Source organism: Oreochromis niloticus, unplaced genomic scaffold (genome assembly GCF_001858045.2).
Source record: "Oreochromis niloticus isolate F11D_XX unplaced genomic scaffold, O_niloticus_UMD_NMBU tig00007510_pilon, whole genome shotgun sequence".
Taxonomy (NCBI): Eukaryota; Metazoa; Chordata; class Actinopteri; order Cichliformes; family Cichlidae; genus Oreochromis; species Oreochromis niloticus.
The window spans coordinates 1,170,335-1,184,536 of NW_020328614.1; the positions used below are offsets into that span (position 1 = coordinate 1,170,335).

At 41.6% G+C, this 14,202-nt stretch overlaps 1 protein-coding gene across 1 annotated transcript in view; it reads right to left on the bottom strand.

Moving 5' to 3' along the window:
* Positions 1-3,530: 3,530 nt before the first annotated feature.
* Positions 3,531-14,202, bottom strand: part of LOC106097386 (alpha-2-macroglobulin) — a 47,382-nt gene continuing 36,710 nt past the window's right edge. The window contains exons 24-36 of the mRNA XM_019357190.2: positions 12,304-12,480; positions 11,978-12,053; positions 10,969-11,125; positions 10,312-10,386; positions 6,040-6,202; positions 5,782-5,969; positions 5,063-5,275; positions 4,445-4,569; positions 4,244-4,334; positions 4,088-4,156; positions 3,902-4,007; positions 3,710-3,754; positions 3,531-3,597 (exon numbers count right to left, since the gene is read on the bottom strand). Coding sequence (XP_019212735.1) covers positions 3,717-3,754; positions 3,902-4,007; positions 4,088-4,156; positions 4,244-4,334; positions 4,445-4,569; positions 5,063-5,275; positions 5,782-5,969; positions 6,040-6,202; positions 10,312-10,386; positions 10,969-11,125; positions 11,978-12,053; positions 12,304-12,480 — 1,478 coding nt within the window. The 3' untranslated portion in view covers positions 3,531-3,597; positions 3,710-3,716. The remainder of the gene's footprint in view (positions 3,598-3,709; positions 3,755-3,901; positions 4,008-4,087; positions 4,157-4,243; positions 4,335-4,444; positions 4,570-5,062; positions 5,276-5,781; positions 5,970-6,039; positions 6,203-10,311; positions 10,387-10,968; positions 11,126-11,977; positions 12,054-12,303; positions 12,481-14,202) is intronic.

The following is a 14,202-nucleotide window of genomic DNA, read 5'->3' on the forward strand; positions in this document are numbered from 1 at the left end:
GTGTTAGCTGTCTGTGCATGTGCTTGTGAAGAGCCAAAGTTGTGTTAACAGCATAACACAGGTCTTTCTCTCCTGCAGCAGACTCCACTTTATCATCACGCTCTCAGTAATGTCCATATCCACGCTGCAGACTGCACCACTATTTTAATCCTCTGACACACGAACAGAAATCAGCTGATCGTAATGAGAGTGTAAGACAGAAGATTTCTTACAGCTGTTTGACAAACATACTCATCTATCAGGGCTGCAGAGTCTGTCCACCTCTTTGTCATTTATATAAAAGCAAAAAGAGCACAAAGGAAACAACACAGTGACAGTGGGAGGATTGTGTGATTACTGTCATATTAATGTTCAGTGCAGGCTTCTGCTGAGCCGCTCTGTCTAATAATCATCTCAGCATTTTACAATAAAAGAGAATCTTTATTGTCAGCGTACATGTACAATGACATGATTATTGTAGATGAAACAGCAAAGCTGAAATCATTTGATGTCAGTTTAATGATTCAAATGTCTGTTAATGGTGGTGGTTTTATAAAGAGCTGATATTTAGATCATTTACTGCTCTGGGTACATTTCTCTGTATGTACTGTGTTTTCTCCATATTTACACAAACAGACATACTGTGAATGTGTTTCAGGCACACTGACAGATATGAATGATAAATGTCCTCATGAGGAGACGAGGACAGGCAGCAGCTCTGAGAGCTGAAAGAACAACAGCAGCTTAGTGAATGAAACAGCAGCTGGAGCAGATCGTGTCAGAGCTTTGTCATAAACAGGACGAGCTGTTAATGTCATAGAATTGTCAGCTGTATGAAGAAGGCTTATGGTTATTTAATAGCAAACGTTCAAACTGAACTAAACAGTCACAGATTCATGTAGTGACTGTGTGCTCAACGTGACAAGACTATTAATAATGATACATTTGTTCTAACAAGCTCTCTGAAACTGATCTTTGTATTTTTCCATGTAACACAGTGGAGCATTAAACATGCACACAGTTTAATAAAACTGTAAAATGATAAAAATATTTTAGAAACAGAGACTAATTTGTTAACACAGCCTGTTAGGAACAGCCATTTAGTTGTAGTGCTGTGTATAAATGTACATGTACCATTAGATGTTATTTGAATGACATCATTGTGTACTTTTACAGTTTCATGTACAGTTAGCATTTATGGTTGGCTGTTGTATCCTGTACACTGTTAAAGGTGTCCAGTCTTTGGGGAGGAAACAGCTGTGATGTTGCTCCACTGTCACAAACACACAAGTACATGAAGTACATGAAGTACATGAAGTACACAAGCGAAAGAGCCGCTGCTTTGTTGGATTCCACAGACACACTCTGTATGTTAAAGGCTCACACACACACACACACAAACACACACACACACACACACACACACACATGCACGTGTGGCACTATGTTAAAGACAGAGACATGAAAATAGTAGCCCCCATTTTATTTTATACTCAAAGACACTTTCTTTTAGTAAGGCCACTGCAATATCAGTTTTACTGTTGTATAAGTTCCGCCAGCAGGGGGCGCTCGGTCCTGTACGCATAGGTAGCTGACGCTACACTAGAAGTAGTGTCAGTGGAAGAGGCAGCGTGCGACCGAAGAGAAGTGATTGTCTTATTTTTCTGTTTTTACAGGTAAGCTGGGTGGTTGATAATATAAAACAGAGATTCTAAACGTGACGGACAGCAGTGGCGATTAATGATAAATGTCTTGTCTTGTGTCTTGGAAATTAGCTCTTTAGCTTAACATTCGCCACGAATGTTGAGCTAAAGAGCTAATTTCCAAGTTGGTCCAGTTGTTAGCCTTTGCCGATCCAAGTGTTAGACTGTACCGAAACTCTGAGCTCGGTGCAGGTATTTTTGGGTTAAAGTCACAATATATATATTTTGCACAATAAGAGAAAATGTGAATTGCTTTATGTTTAGTTCATGTAAAAATATGTTAAGAAAAACATTTATTTGAAAGAGATCTAGTTTAATAAATACAGTTAAGAAGACAGGTTCATAAATAGATTAAAACAGTAGTAAAAACAATATAAAACTGTAATCAGAGTTCACTATGTTATTCATGTGTATAGTAAAATGTATTTTTGTGATTTAAGCAGTTTATCAAGTGGTGCATATGAATATTAAACTGTCATGGCTGGGTCTGTGACCCAGCATTTTGAGTTCATTATATATTGTGTATTTCTGTTTTTAGTATGGGGATATGTTAAGTTCTTGTTCTTGCATTATTAGTTAGAACTTGAGGCTTCATGTTTTGTCATTTATCGTTTGGGTTAAGCTCATCTAGCTCCTGTAAAACCCCTAAGTGGTTCAGCCTTAGTTTTGTTATTGATCCCCACATTTCCCCTTTCCCTGGGCTTTGGTCTCACCTGCCATTTGTGTTTCATGTCTCATGTGTCAAGCCCATGTTGTTTGGTCTGCCTCATCATGTTTCCTGTGTTATGTTGTAAGAGTCCAGTATGTTCTTTGTTCATTGTATTTAGGTTCCCTTCCCCTGCCTTGTTATTAGGTTCATGTGTGTCAGTGGTGTTCCCATGTGTTAATGTTCCCATTGTTGTTTATTGTGTCATGTTTCTGGTTGATGCTGTCATGCCTGTCTTGTCATGTTTTTCTGTTTATTTTGAAAGTCCAGTTTTCATGTCATTGTGTTTGAGTTTACATATCCTGTGCATCGTTATGTTCATCCTTGTCAGCTGTTTCCTCATGTGTCTCGACTTCCCCTGATCACCTCATGTGTGTATTTAAGTCCTCTGTTTTCTATGTTTTGTTGTCAGGTCGTCTGTTTGCATCCCCACAGTGTTTCGTCATAGTTTACTCAATGTTCATAGTTTTGTCTTAGTGTTTTCACTGAGTTTCTTAGTCGTTTGGTTTTCTGAGTGTTCACAGTTTTCTTAGTTTTCATAGCTTCATGTTTTTCTCATGTGCCAACATCCAAATAAAGGATCGTCTTCTGTTCAGCCAGCAACTCCGCCTTTTAGTGTCTGCTTCTGGGTCCTGTAAACTAAACTTATCGGCGCACCCCGCCGTGACAGAAACTGTATAAGTTACTTGTATAAAGTAATGTTTGCTACACTAGAAGAAGTAGTGTCAGTGGTGAAGAGGCAGCGTACGGCCTGCGCGCCAAAGAGAACTGATTGTCATATTTTTCTGTTTTTACAGTTTTTCTGTAAAAATAAGTATGTTGCACGGGAGATGAGTTGGCCCAACATTTCAGCGGTGTAACACACGCATTATGTTTCTTTCTTTTATTGCCGTGGACGTCACTTGCCAGCTGTCACTGAACGTCTCCCAAGAGCACGTTTTGCTTTTTTAATGTTTTGCCCACTTGCACCATTTTGTTTTTGCCTAAACCTGCACAAAGACAGAAAAATGGCATAAGGCCAGTCTCAGGGGTGCATTCACAGCACTATATTTTCCATTCTGCCTATTATTAATAATGAAGCATGTTATTAAAGAAGCATTAATAATACTGGAGCTGTTAACACACACACACATACACACATGTGAGCAGAAAAAGTATCTTTATTAAAATGCAGGTTGAAACCTCAGGACCAGCCACACCTTCTTCAAACTGTGAGACGAAGAATAAAAGTTAGTAAAAGTTCAAAGTTGGTCCTTTTCATTGATGCTGTGAACATGAATGTGTGTGAAAGGTGTACGTGTGTGTTATTCCAGCTTCTTACCTGCAGCTCACGAGACAAACATGTATTGGGTCTCAGCCTGGTCACCTGACAGAAACATGGTAGAAAAACATGAAAGTGTCATTTCTCTGAGTCCCACTGATGGAAACATCAGCTTGTATGAACTGTTCAGTCTGATGGATCCTCTGAAGTGTGTCAGTGTGCTGTTGGAGTAAAGCTTAGCTAGACTTGGACCTGGTTGGTAGTAGTCATAGATCTTGACCACGGCTGGCTTCAGGTTGTCCACTGGGAGCTCCTGGATGATGTCTAAGCTGTGGTTGATGGGCGTGTCCTTTGGTAACTGGACGAGACAGAAACAATCGCAGACACAGTTTGTACCAAAGATCATCATCTGGTGTCCCCACGGTGACTTTCACTTACCTCCTCTAAGTACACCAGAACATGATCCTCCTTTTGTTCAACACGACTCACCAGGAGGCCATGTTTGAGCTGTGAGGAGATGACATCATTTTTATTATTATCATCACAATTATCACATGAGACACACTCGTTGGTCGAATCTGTCTAATTACTCACACTCTTCAAAGACTCGGGGTCTGGGGAAAATCCAGAGAGCATTTTGATGTCCAGGATCACCATGTTTGTAGTTTTCTCCTTTCCACTGTACCTGTGTTTGAACAGTGTGATTATACTGACCTGTGTGCACACTTGCTTTTCATCTACCAGCAGTTCCTCCACACGGGTAAAGAGCACTCCTCTAACCTGTCACATACTTACAGCGATTGTATTTGCACAGTGAATTTGGGTCTAGCAGATTCACTGGTGGTGTTGACCTCTAGTTGGACTTTCACACTGAGAGTGGTGACATCAGCAGGTGTTGGGATGTTGTAGGTGGCAGAAATCTGAGAAACACACTTGGGTCACGTGTGGAACAGAACTAATCACACCTCAGTGCACCCTGCTGTCACTGCTCTACACCATGACACATATTTGCACACATACTTTTATATTCATACCTATATGTCTATATTCATCTTAATATGAGTATCTCTGTTATATCTACACTCATTTTATACGAGTGCTTGATGTTTGTTGTATATTTGCTGCAATGACAACTCAGTTTCCCTCTGGTATAAATAGTTTCCCTGATTCTGATACAGACAGAAAGTTCATTTATTTTTGCTCAGTTCTCTAATTTAGTTGAAAATAGCATTGTACTCTCTACAGTTATTACTGTCAGGTCTAATGTCTTTATTGTGTATGAAAATACATGTGCAAGATGAGCTTTACATGTGGAAATGCTAATGCTCTCTAAAGTTTTATAAGTAAAAAGAAAAAGAAGAAACCCTTTCTCTGACATCAACCAGGAGCTTGTCACATGATGCTGTCACTGACCTGCACTGAAGCACATGCAGTGCCCTTCACCTCCAGGCTGTATTTTCCTGACACGTCCTGCAGCGCCTCCTCCTGGTAGAGCAGTTTGTTGCTCTGATTTACATCAAATGTCAGCTGACTGCTGGGAGCCTGAACTGTCACTGTGCTCCAACCTTCAGGACTGAACACCAGAGTGGAGTAGAGAGCCAGAGCCTGAAGAGCCACCACCGTGTCCTACAGGATGGATTGTGGTTAACACACACAGCATATGTCTCCATATTACATGGACTTAAGTGGAATAGACATTAAGTTAAAACTGCCCGTGTCACTTTGAAACCCTCTCACAAAAGAGATCCTTAATCTCAAGTTTTCCAATTTTCACTTCCTGGTTAAATAAACGTTAAACAGGTTAAAATATCTTTAACTGAGAATTATCAAAGTATAGAAATTACAGGTATAAACTTGCAGGTGATCTGTTATTTACAGGCTGTTACGTGTAGTTGGTGTACAGAAGTCTGAGGTAACATTGCTATTCTGTTAAAACAATGAATTTTTAGACAAAACTTAAATGTCATATTCTAACTAAAGAATAAAAACATCCCTGCCTGGCTAAAACAAATCTGTTTTACATATCTGATAGAAAAATGAAAGCTTCAGTATTATTTCTTCTGTCTCTGATTTTGTCTAAGACTGTATATTAACTCAAAGATGAGCTTCATGCTGTTCGGGTGGTGTAGTACCTGAGTGGAGGAGAAGCCTCCATAATAGTTCTGCTGCCCAGTCAGCCACCTGATAATACCAGAGGCATATCCCAGATCCTCAGCAGTCGGGGAGGCGCTGAGTTTGGCCAACAACACATAAGAACTGATCTCCACTGACAGGGAGGCTGATGTTTCTGCTGCTGTCTGAGACCAGTAGAGGAAACCTCCTACAAACACAATAACAGTCACAGTTATGCTAATAAAGCCTGAATGATGTCCTGCTAAAGGATGACTGACCTTCTCTCACTGCAACTGTGTCTAAGTGCTGCAGAAGGTGAGCTCGGGTCTCCACGTCTCCTGCCAGAGTGAACACATAGGCCAGCAGAGCTGTAGTGTAGGTGTTGCTCAGGTCACTGAGAGACTCCTTGAGACAAGCCAGGCTCTTGTTCATCACAGGATCCTTTAAAAGATCAAAACAAAGAACTTCAATGGAAAAACAGAAATCTTCTTTCATTAAACCCAGTATGAGAAGAATAGGAGGCAGTTTTCCTGATTTAGTCACTCAAAACATCAGCGTGATAATAGAAAGTGGCAGATGTGGGAAAACACAGCAATTAGAGGAAAGTACAGATCAAGCAAAGAGTGGAGCAATCTTCTAGTAGTATTTACAATATAAAGAACATATTGAAAAAACACAGTACAGGTTGGGTGGTGATACAAGTTCTTGCTGGTGAGAGTTCAGGTATGTGGATGACACCTGGGTGAAAATCAATTCTCAGGACGTTCCACAATTCACAGATCACATTAACTAGGTGGACCGACACATCAAATTCACCAGGGAGGATATGAAAAGTGTCAGGTTAGCCTTCTTAGACTGTGAGATTTCCATCAGTAATGGGGGACATTTAAAAGCTGATGTGTACCTTAATCCTAAGCTCCAGCCGATCCAGGAGAGAAGGACAACTGCTGCCTAAGTGAAAACCTGTAGTGATCCCGTACGTGTCAGAAGTATCAGAACAGCTGAGGCGCATTTTTTTCTAAACACTGTGTCTCTGTGGCTTTTAAACCCCAAAACACGCTGCGCCAAAAATTGGTCCACCCTGACACAAACAGAGTAACATAGTGTACGCTGTTAAGTTCCAGGAGGATTGCCAGGATCTATACATCGGGGAAATCGAACAACCTCTGGCTAAGAGGATAGTACAACACAGAAGAGCTACCTCGTCAGGCCAGGACTCTGCAGTCTATTTACACCTACAGGCCAGTGGACACTATTTCAAGGATGAGGATGTACACATCCTGGACAGGGAGGAACGCTGGTTTGAGCGTGTGATCAAGGAGGCCATTTACGTGAAAAAGGAAAGACCATCTCTGAATCGAGGAGGGGGCCAAAGCTGTTATTGCAGCCATTCCCAAACTCTCTGTGAATGGTACTCATGGCCATTGATCAGTGGTCTTTGATCAGTGGGTTTTGGTCAGTGGTTGTTGATCAATGGTCATGAGATTTTGCATAATTATGATTAAAGAACTGACCTCCCAGCCCATTGTTCCCTCAGTGGGCTGGTTTTAGTCATTATGCAAATGTACTGTTTATAAGATTGGGGAAACCTGCAGTCAGCTGAGACTGAAGAACTCACCTGGATGAGTGACGAAACGTTTCTCCCACTGAAAACGTGCAGATGAACAGAATCAACTTTTTGGGGTATATGTAATATATATATGTTAGATTGTATATTATATTGTTGGTTTATACACTTTTGTGTATGTATGTATATATGCATACCGGCTCGGACATCGCCCAGATCAACTATTGGAACAAGAAGGCATTGGTGGGCAAGAGATGAAAATAGGGCGTTGTTGGAATGCTACTATACAACTAACCCTGGCGGAAAGGGTTACATGAATAGGATGAGGGACCTATGGAATCTTCGATACCCAGCATCCACATTGACAGTGAAACAACTAATAGCTCAGTGTTCCAACATTTGAAAAAAGGGAATTGCTCTCACAGCTAGAGATTGACGAGGTACAACACAAATGCTACGGCAAGGGGGAGCCAGGACGACAGGTCAGGGGGCAGATGTCATCACCTCCACCCGAGATTTGTACCAAGCCCCAAGTGCTATAGTGCGAGAAGAACTGACCTGAAAGATAAGATCATGGCAAAACTTGAAACCTGGATCCCCCGTTGCTGGACTGCATGTACTGTACCAGTGTACCTGCACATGTGACGTGACAATAAAAGTGATTTGATTTGATTTGATTTGGTTACCAAGATGGTAACCATTTGGTTACCAAGATGGTAACCAAATGGTGAAGATCTCCTAGATGATGTAAATGCGATACATACAGCCACAATTATCGAGACTAACAAGCTGATCTACACAACAGCAGCAGTGATCAGAGAGATGCTTGGCTACAGGTTGAACAGCCACAAGGAGAAGGAGACTAGAGGCTAAGATCAAGGAGGGAGGTTAGCCAACTATCGGAGCTGCAGAAAGGTGTGACAAAGATGGTGCCCAAGAAGAAGTATAGCAAGCTGTCCATGGAAACTGCCAAGCAACGACTAACAGCCTTTGCCAGCACCTTGCCATACACTAGTATGGCTCACGCCTACTGGCGGAAAAAGCTGACTGCACTCCATGAGCGTCTGGCAGCACAAATGAACCAGCTGTTAGTTGACGAGAGACACCCGGAATGGCTAACTGTAGGGCAGACAGTCCTGAAGGGATCGGTCCCATCCAACTAGGCCAGACAGTCTTGAAGGGATCGGTCCCATTGGTCCCATCCAACTACTGACCAATAACCTGCCTCAGTACCACATGGAAGCTCCTGTCAGGCATCATAGCGGCTAAGATGAACAGACACATGTTTCTGTGCCCCACTCATTGGCAAGAATACAAGAGGTGCAAAACACCAGCTACTTGTAACAATCAGCCGAGACTGCCTGGATTGATTACAAGAAGGCCTATGACTCAGTGCCCCACAGCTGGATCCTGGAATGCCTAGACCTGTACAAGATCAACAGGACTCTAAGAGCCTTCATCAAAAACTCAATGGGGATGTGGCATACAACACTAGAGGCCAACTTCAAGCCCATAGCACAATCACCATCTACCAAGGAGATGCTCTGTCCCTACGGATACTGACTACAGAATGGAGCAGTTGTCAGCCATCTCCTGTACATGGATGACATCAAGCTGTATGTCAAGAGTGAACGAGACATCGATTCACTGATCCACACCACCAGGATATACAGCAATGACATTGGAATGTCATTTGGACTGGAGAAATGAAGTCAGATGATAACAAAGAGTCACAACTGAGGGAATTGAACTATCAGAAGGCAACACTGCAGACATAGAGGACAGCTACAAGTACTTGGGGATCCAACATACAAATGGGAACCACAAAGAGGCTGCTGGGAAAGCTGCAACCACCAAGTACCTGCAGAGGGTCAGGCAAATCCTGAGGAGTCACAGGATCCGGCCTATCAAAACCTACGGCCTGCCCGTCATCAGGTACCCTGCTGGGATAATAAGCTGGCAAAAGCCACTGACATCAAGACAGGGAGGTTCCTGACAATGCATGGAGGATTTCACCCCAAGTCCCACATGCTAAATGGAAGGAAGGACGCCGGGGACTGGTGAGTGTCAGCACCACATTCCATGATGAAATAACGAATATCCACGAGTACGAGGAAGATGGCCCCAACTGACCGAGTGCTCAGTGAATACCTCAGGCAGCAGAAACTCAAGAAAGAGGAGGAAGGCAAAGAACCATCATGGAAGGACAGGCCCATGCACAGTATGTACCACCGGCAGATAGAGGAAGTAGATGATATCCAGAAACCCTACCAGTGGCTGGACAAAGCTGGACTGAAAGACAGCACAGAGGCACTAATCATAACAGCACAGGAACAAGCTCTGAGCACAAGATCCATAGAGGCTGGGGTCTATCACACCAGGCAAGACCCCAGGTGCAGGCTGTGTAAAGATGCCCCTGAGACATAACTTACCAGCCGGGTGCAAGATGCTAGCAGGCAAGGCATACATGGAAAGCCATAACCAAGTGGCCAACATAGTATACAGAAAAATCTGTACAGAGTATGGACCCAAGGTCCAAATGGGAGACGCTCCCTAGAGTGGTGGAGAATGACCGAGCTAAGATCCTGTGGGACTACCAGATACAGACAGACAAAATGGTGGTGGTTAACCAACCGGACATAGTAGTGGTAGACAAACAGAAGAAGACAGCCGCCGTGATTGATGTAGCGGTTCCGAACGACAACAACATCAGGAAGTAGGGACAGGAGAAGCTCGAGAAATGCTAAGGGCTCAGAGAAGAGCTCAGGAAGATGTGGAGGGTGACGGTAACGGTAACTTGATGCATGTTCCATATAAGAGTGCCAATAGAAATAGCAAAAGTGAGCTGTGTCATCTGGTGATGTTGGCTGGTAGTGAGACCAGCTTATGTGTAGGGACTGCTTGAACCTAACTCCATGGCTCAGCAGGACAAACTCTACTGCTTTTTTTGTTAAATACCTTGATATTCTTTGAGTCTACTCACATGTTGGGATGTATTCATTTCCAAGAAGGCAGCTGTAACGTACGCACTGAGAGTCACTTCATCAGATACACCACCCTGTCAGCAGAAGACATCATAGACACTTATCATCAATGCACCAACATTCAGGGATATGAAGTCATGAAAATGATTTTTAGCTGCATGTGGTTTTAGTATCATGAATGTCTTGATGCATGTTCAAACATCCAGCTAAAGAGTTGAACAAGAAATTGATATTGTTCATCTGGACATTGTATTTCCAGTGAGATGGATGTTTCTTCACCTCGGGTTTCCCCAAACTTATGAACAGTTTGTGTAGTCATCTACTAATCAGAAGGCTGATGGTTTGATTCCCAGCTGCTCCAGCCTGCATGCCAAACATTTGTGGGCAAGATACTAATCCCAAGTTGGTCTCTGGTGCATACTTTGTATTTTGTATAAATATGTGTGAATACTACATAGAAGGCAGTGCTGGTGTGAATGGAGCAAGATGTATGGAAATTATTTCTTAAATAAAATAATAGAATGTACTGGTGTGAGCTATTACAGTATTTAATACAGTGTTTTCCATGTATGCATGACATTATTAATAAAGTTTGTTAAAGTGCGTCCACACTGGAGGCTGTTTCCACAGTCTAACAGCAAAGAACTGCAGGTTACCTTCATTCTGTTATTGAAGAGTTTCCCAGACTTTTCAAAACAGCCATTTTCTTGTTGTTTATGTTGCAGCCAGGACTTAGACTCTTCGATCTTTCTGGGATCAATATAGACGAAAGACTGAGCTTTGGAAAAACTTCTTACCACAAACGCAGTCAGCCTGACAAAAAGAAAACAACACTTACACGTCTTACAACGATGAAAATGTTTGGCCTTAAGGTCACATTAAGAGAAAGAAATACTGATCATTTTGAAAATAAAGTTGAAATTTCAAAATTTCATTTGAAAATGTATTTTGAGAAAAAAGCCAAAATGTGGGCGAGTTATTTCAGGACAAACTGCCACGGTTGCTTTACCCTCTGAATTAGTGAAATCGTACTTCAGACTCAGTTTTAGTAACAAGGAAGGAACTGATGTCACTTGTAGCAAATAAAAACCGTGTGGCAGTAAGTATAAGTACACTGAAAAGCAGAAAGTGGTGCAGAAATCTGCATGTGGTTAGATTTGTATAAAAGGAAATAGCTGCTAATGCACAGATGCAAGGATACCGATGGTTACACGCTCGTGGAATAAAGAGGATCTATGCTGTATCACAAGACAACTGATTTATTTCACTACATCTACTCAAGGCATTTTATACAGGGTATAGCAGTCGTTTGAAACAACAACTGTAATCATTTTAACTGTTTTCTTAGACTTGAATTTGACTTTTTTCACAAAACAGTATTAAGACTTTAATATTGAAATAGTATTTAGACTTTTTTTTAAGTAGAATTACAACTTTAATCTTTAATAAAATTTGACTTTATTCTAATAATGATCAATAACATTTTTTATGTGGCTCTAATGCTCCTTCCTACCTACTAAATTACACAGTATTAACCAAAAGTTATTGGTAATGTTATCATAGTCAAAGGATTAAATGGAGAATTATTTAAAGTATTAGAGGTAGACATGTTTATGTTATTAATGCTCTCTGGTTTATGACATGTTTGATCAGTGATGTTCTCACCAAGTGTTTCCTGGTCCTGTTCCAAATGTGGTGTAAGCACCATCAGCACTTTTGTAGTTGAGCTGTCTTTGGTATCCTGTAACAACAGGGACACAATGATCGAGACATTGTTGCTATGGTGATGATTGGACTCCATTTGTTTATGGATCTGCATGTGTACATCAAGATTTGGGAAATTCTACGACTCTTGCTGACAGATGAGGAAAAAGACACATTTGACCCAAAACTGTGGCTAATGTTCTGCCTCATGTCGGCTTGTTTCTTGAACCGTGTGTGTTGAAGTGATTCAAATGATTTCCTTCTTAGAGGAAACAATAAAAACTTGCCACTGGTGAGGAAGTTAGTAGCTTTTTCCATGATGGCTGTGGTGAGCTGCTGTGTGCCTTTCAGGTAGTGGAGGATGTAGATGTTGGGGGCCAGGAGAGCCATGTTCTGCTCCCCACATCCATACGGCATCTGCAGCAATCCATCCAGGTTCTTCAGAGCCCGGCCGAGGATGTCACCTGATCAAAAACACTGATTCACTAAAACTAACAAAACTAGTGTAAAACAACTTTGTATTATTGGGCAAAGATAACCTGAATGATTTCAATATGCAATTTTAAATGATGATTTCATTTGCTGAGCGAAAAAACATCCAAACTGAAAATCGTAGATTTACTGTGATTAACCAAATATTTCTGAGAAGACTGAGTTTCATTTCACCAACCAGACCCAGACCTGATTAAGGCCAGACCTGCTGGATCAAGAAATCACTCAAGTACAATCTGTTTGACAAAGGGAAGCAGGCTAAAAGAAACACGTCATTGCCATGATTGAAAGAAATTCAAAAATAGGCGAGAAGTCTTGAGATCTATCAGTTTGGACAGGGTTAAAAACAATTTCTACAGGTTTGGAGCGCCAGTGCAGCATGTTGGAACCCATTATCCACAAACTGAGGAAACTAGAAAAGATGTGGCTGAAATTACTCCATTAGCACATCGACGACTCACTGAAAAAGTCAAACGAATCCCAAGAACACCCAGAACTGAAGGCCTTGCCTTCCTCTGTAAAGGTCAGAGTTTACGATTCAACAATACAAAGGAGACGGGGCAAAAACAGCATTCATGGACAAAACCACTGCTGACCAAAAAGAACACAAAAGCTTATCTCACATTTGCCAAAAAACATCTCCATGCTCCACAAGATATTTGGGAGAATATTATATGGACTGAAGAGAAAAAGTTTTGAGTTTTGTTGCATTTGGCTTAAAAGTGACGCATCATTTCATAGAAAGAACATCACATCATACTAACAGTGGTGGTAGCAGTGTGATGCTCTGGGGCTATGAGGCGTAGGGGTGTCTGTGGCTCAGCTGCAGGGGAGGGGTGGGGCATTGGGTTCAGGTGGTTAGCGATGGAGGAGTCTGGTTAAGGCAGCTGGTGCCCAGTGTTAAATCATGCCTCTGCTGTTTCAGTAGCACGCCACGACCTGGATGGAAGAACTCTCTACCAGGAGAATGTCCAGCTATCAGTTTGTGCCTTAAATCTCAAACTTGGGCAATTAACCCTCTGGGGTCAGGGTATAATTGGCTGTTTTTGACTACTCTTGATTTTACCTCTATATCTCACCTTTAAAAACTGTTTGTCTTGCCTTGTTTGGTATCGTTACTTTCAGCACAACTTCAAATATCTAAAATTTGAGTTATTTTTTTCATTTTGGCATACTATATTAGCACAGTTGATCTAAATTCACACATAAAATTCAAAATCCGAGTAGAACAAAAGTTATGTTTTTTACTGTAAAACCCACAAACATGTTTAACGAATCATTTTCATAACTTGAAATGCAAATAAAAGTTGTACATTTCTAAAAATTATGCACAAGTTTTGCAAACAACAAAGTTATATGATACTATTTACCTGAAATTGCAGCCAAGGCCTCACGCGTTTTTTATATAACCATTTAAATCTATTTACAGAACAATCAGGTGTGCTTCATCAAATAAGAAGGCACACAAATTGTTTGTGCCAGTCCAAAAAAAATAGTTTGTGTTCAGTATAAGACAGAGGAGAACAGCACAGGCCTAAACCCTGCAGGTCTGACAGCACAGCCCATTCTCACTCCCCAGGCGTAACATGCCGACGTTTTGTCACATCCCGCGGCGTTCCTGAGGAACACGAAAGGAGACCTTCAGCGTTCTTATGGTACGCGGCAGGTTATGGCTGAAATTCAGTGCAATGATG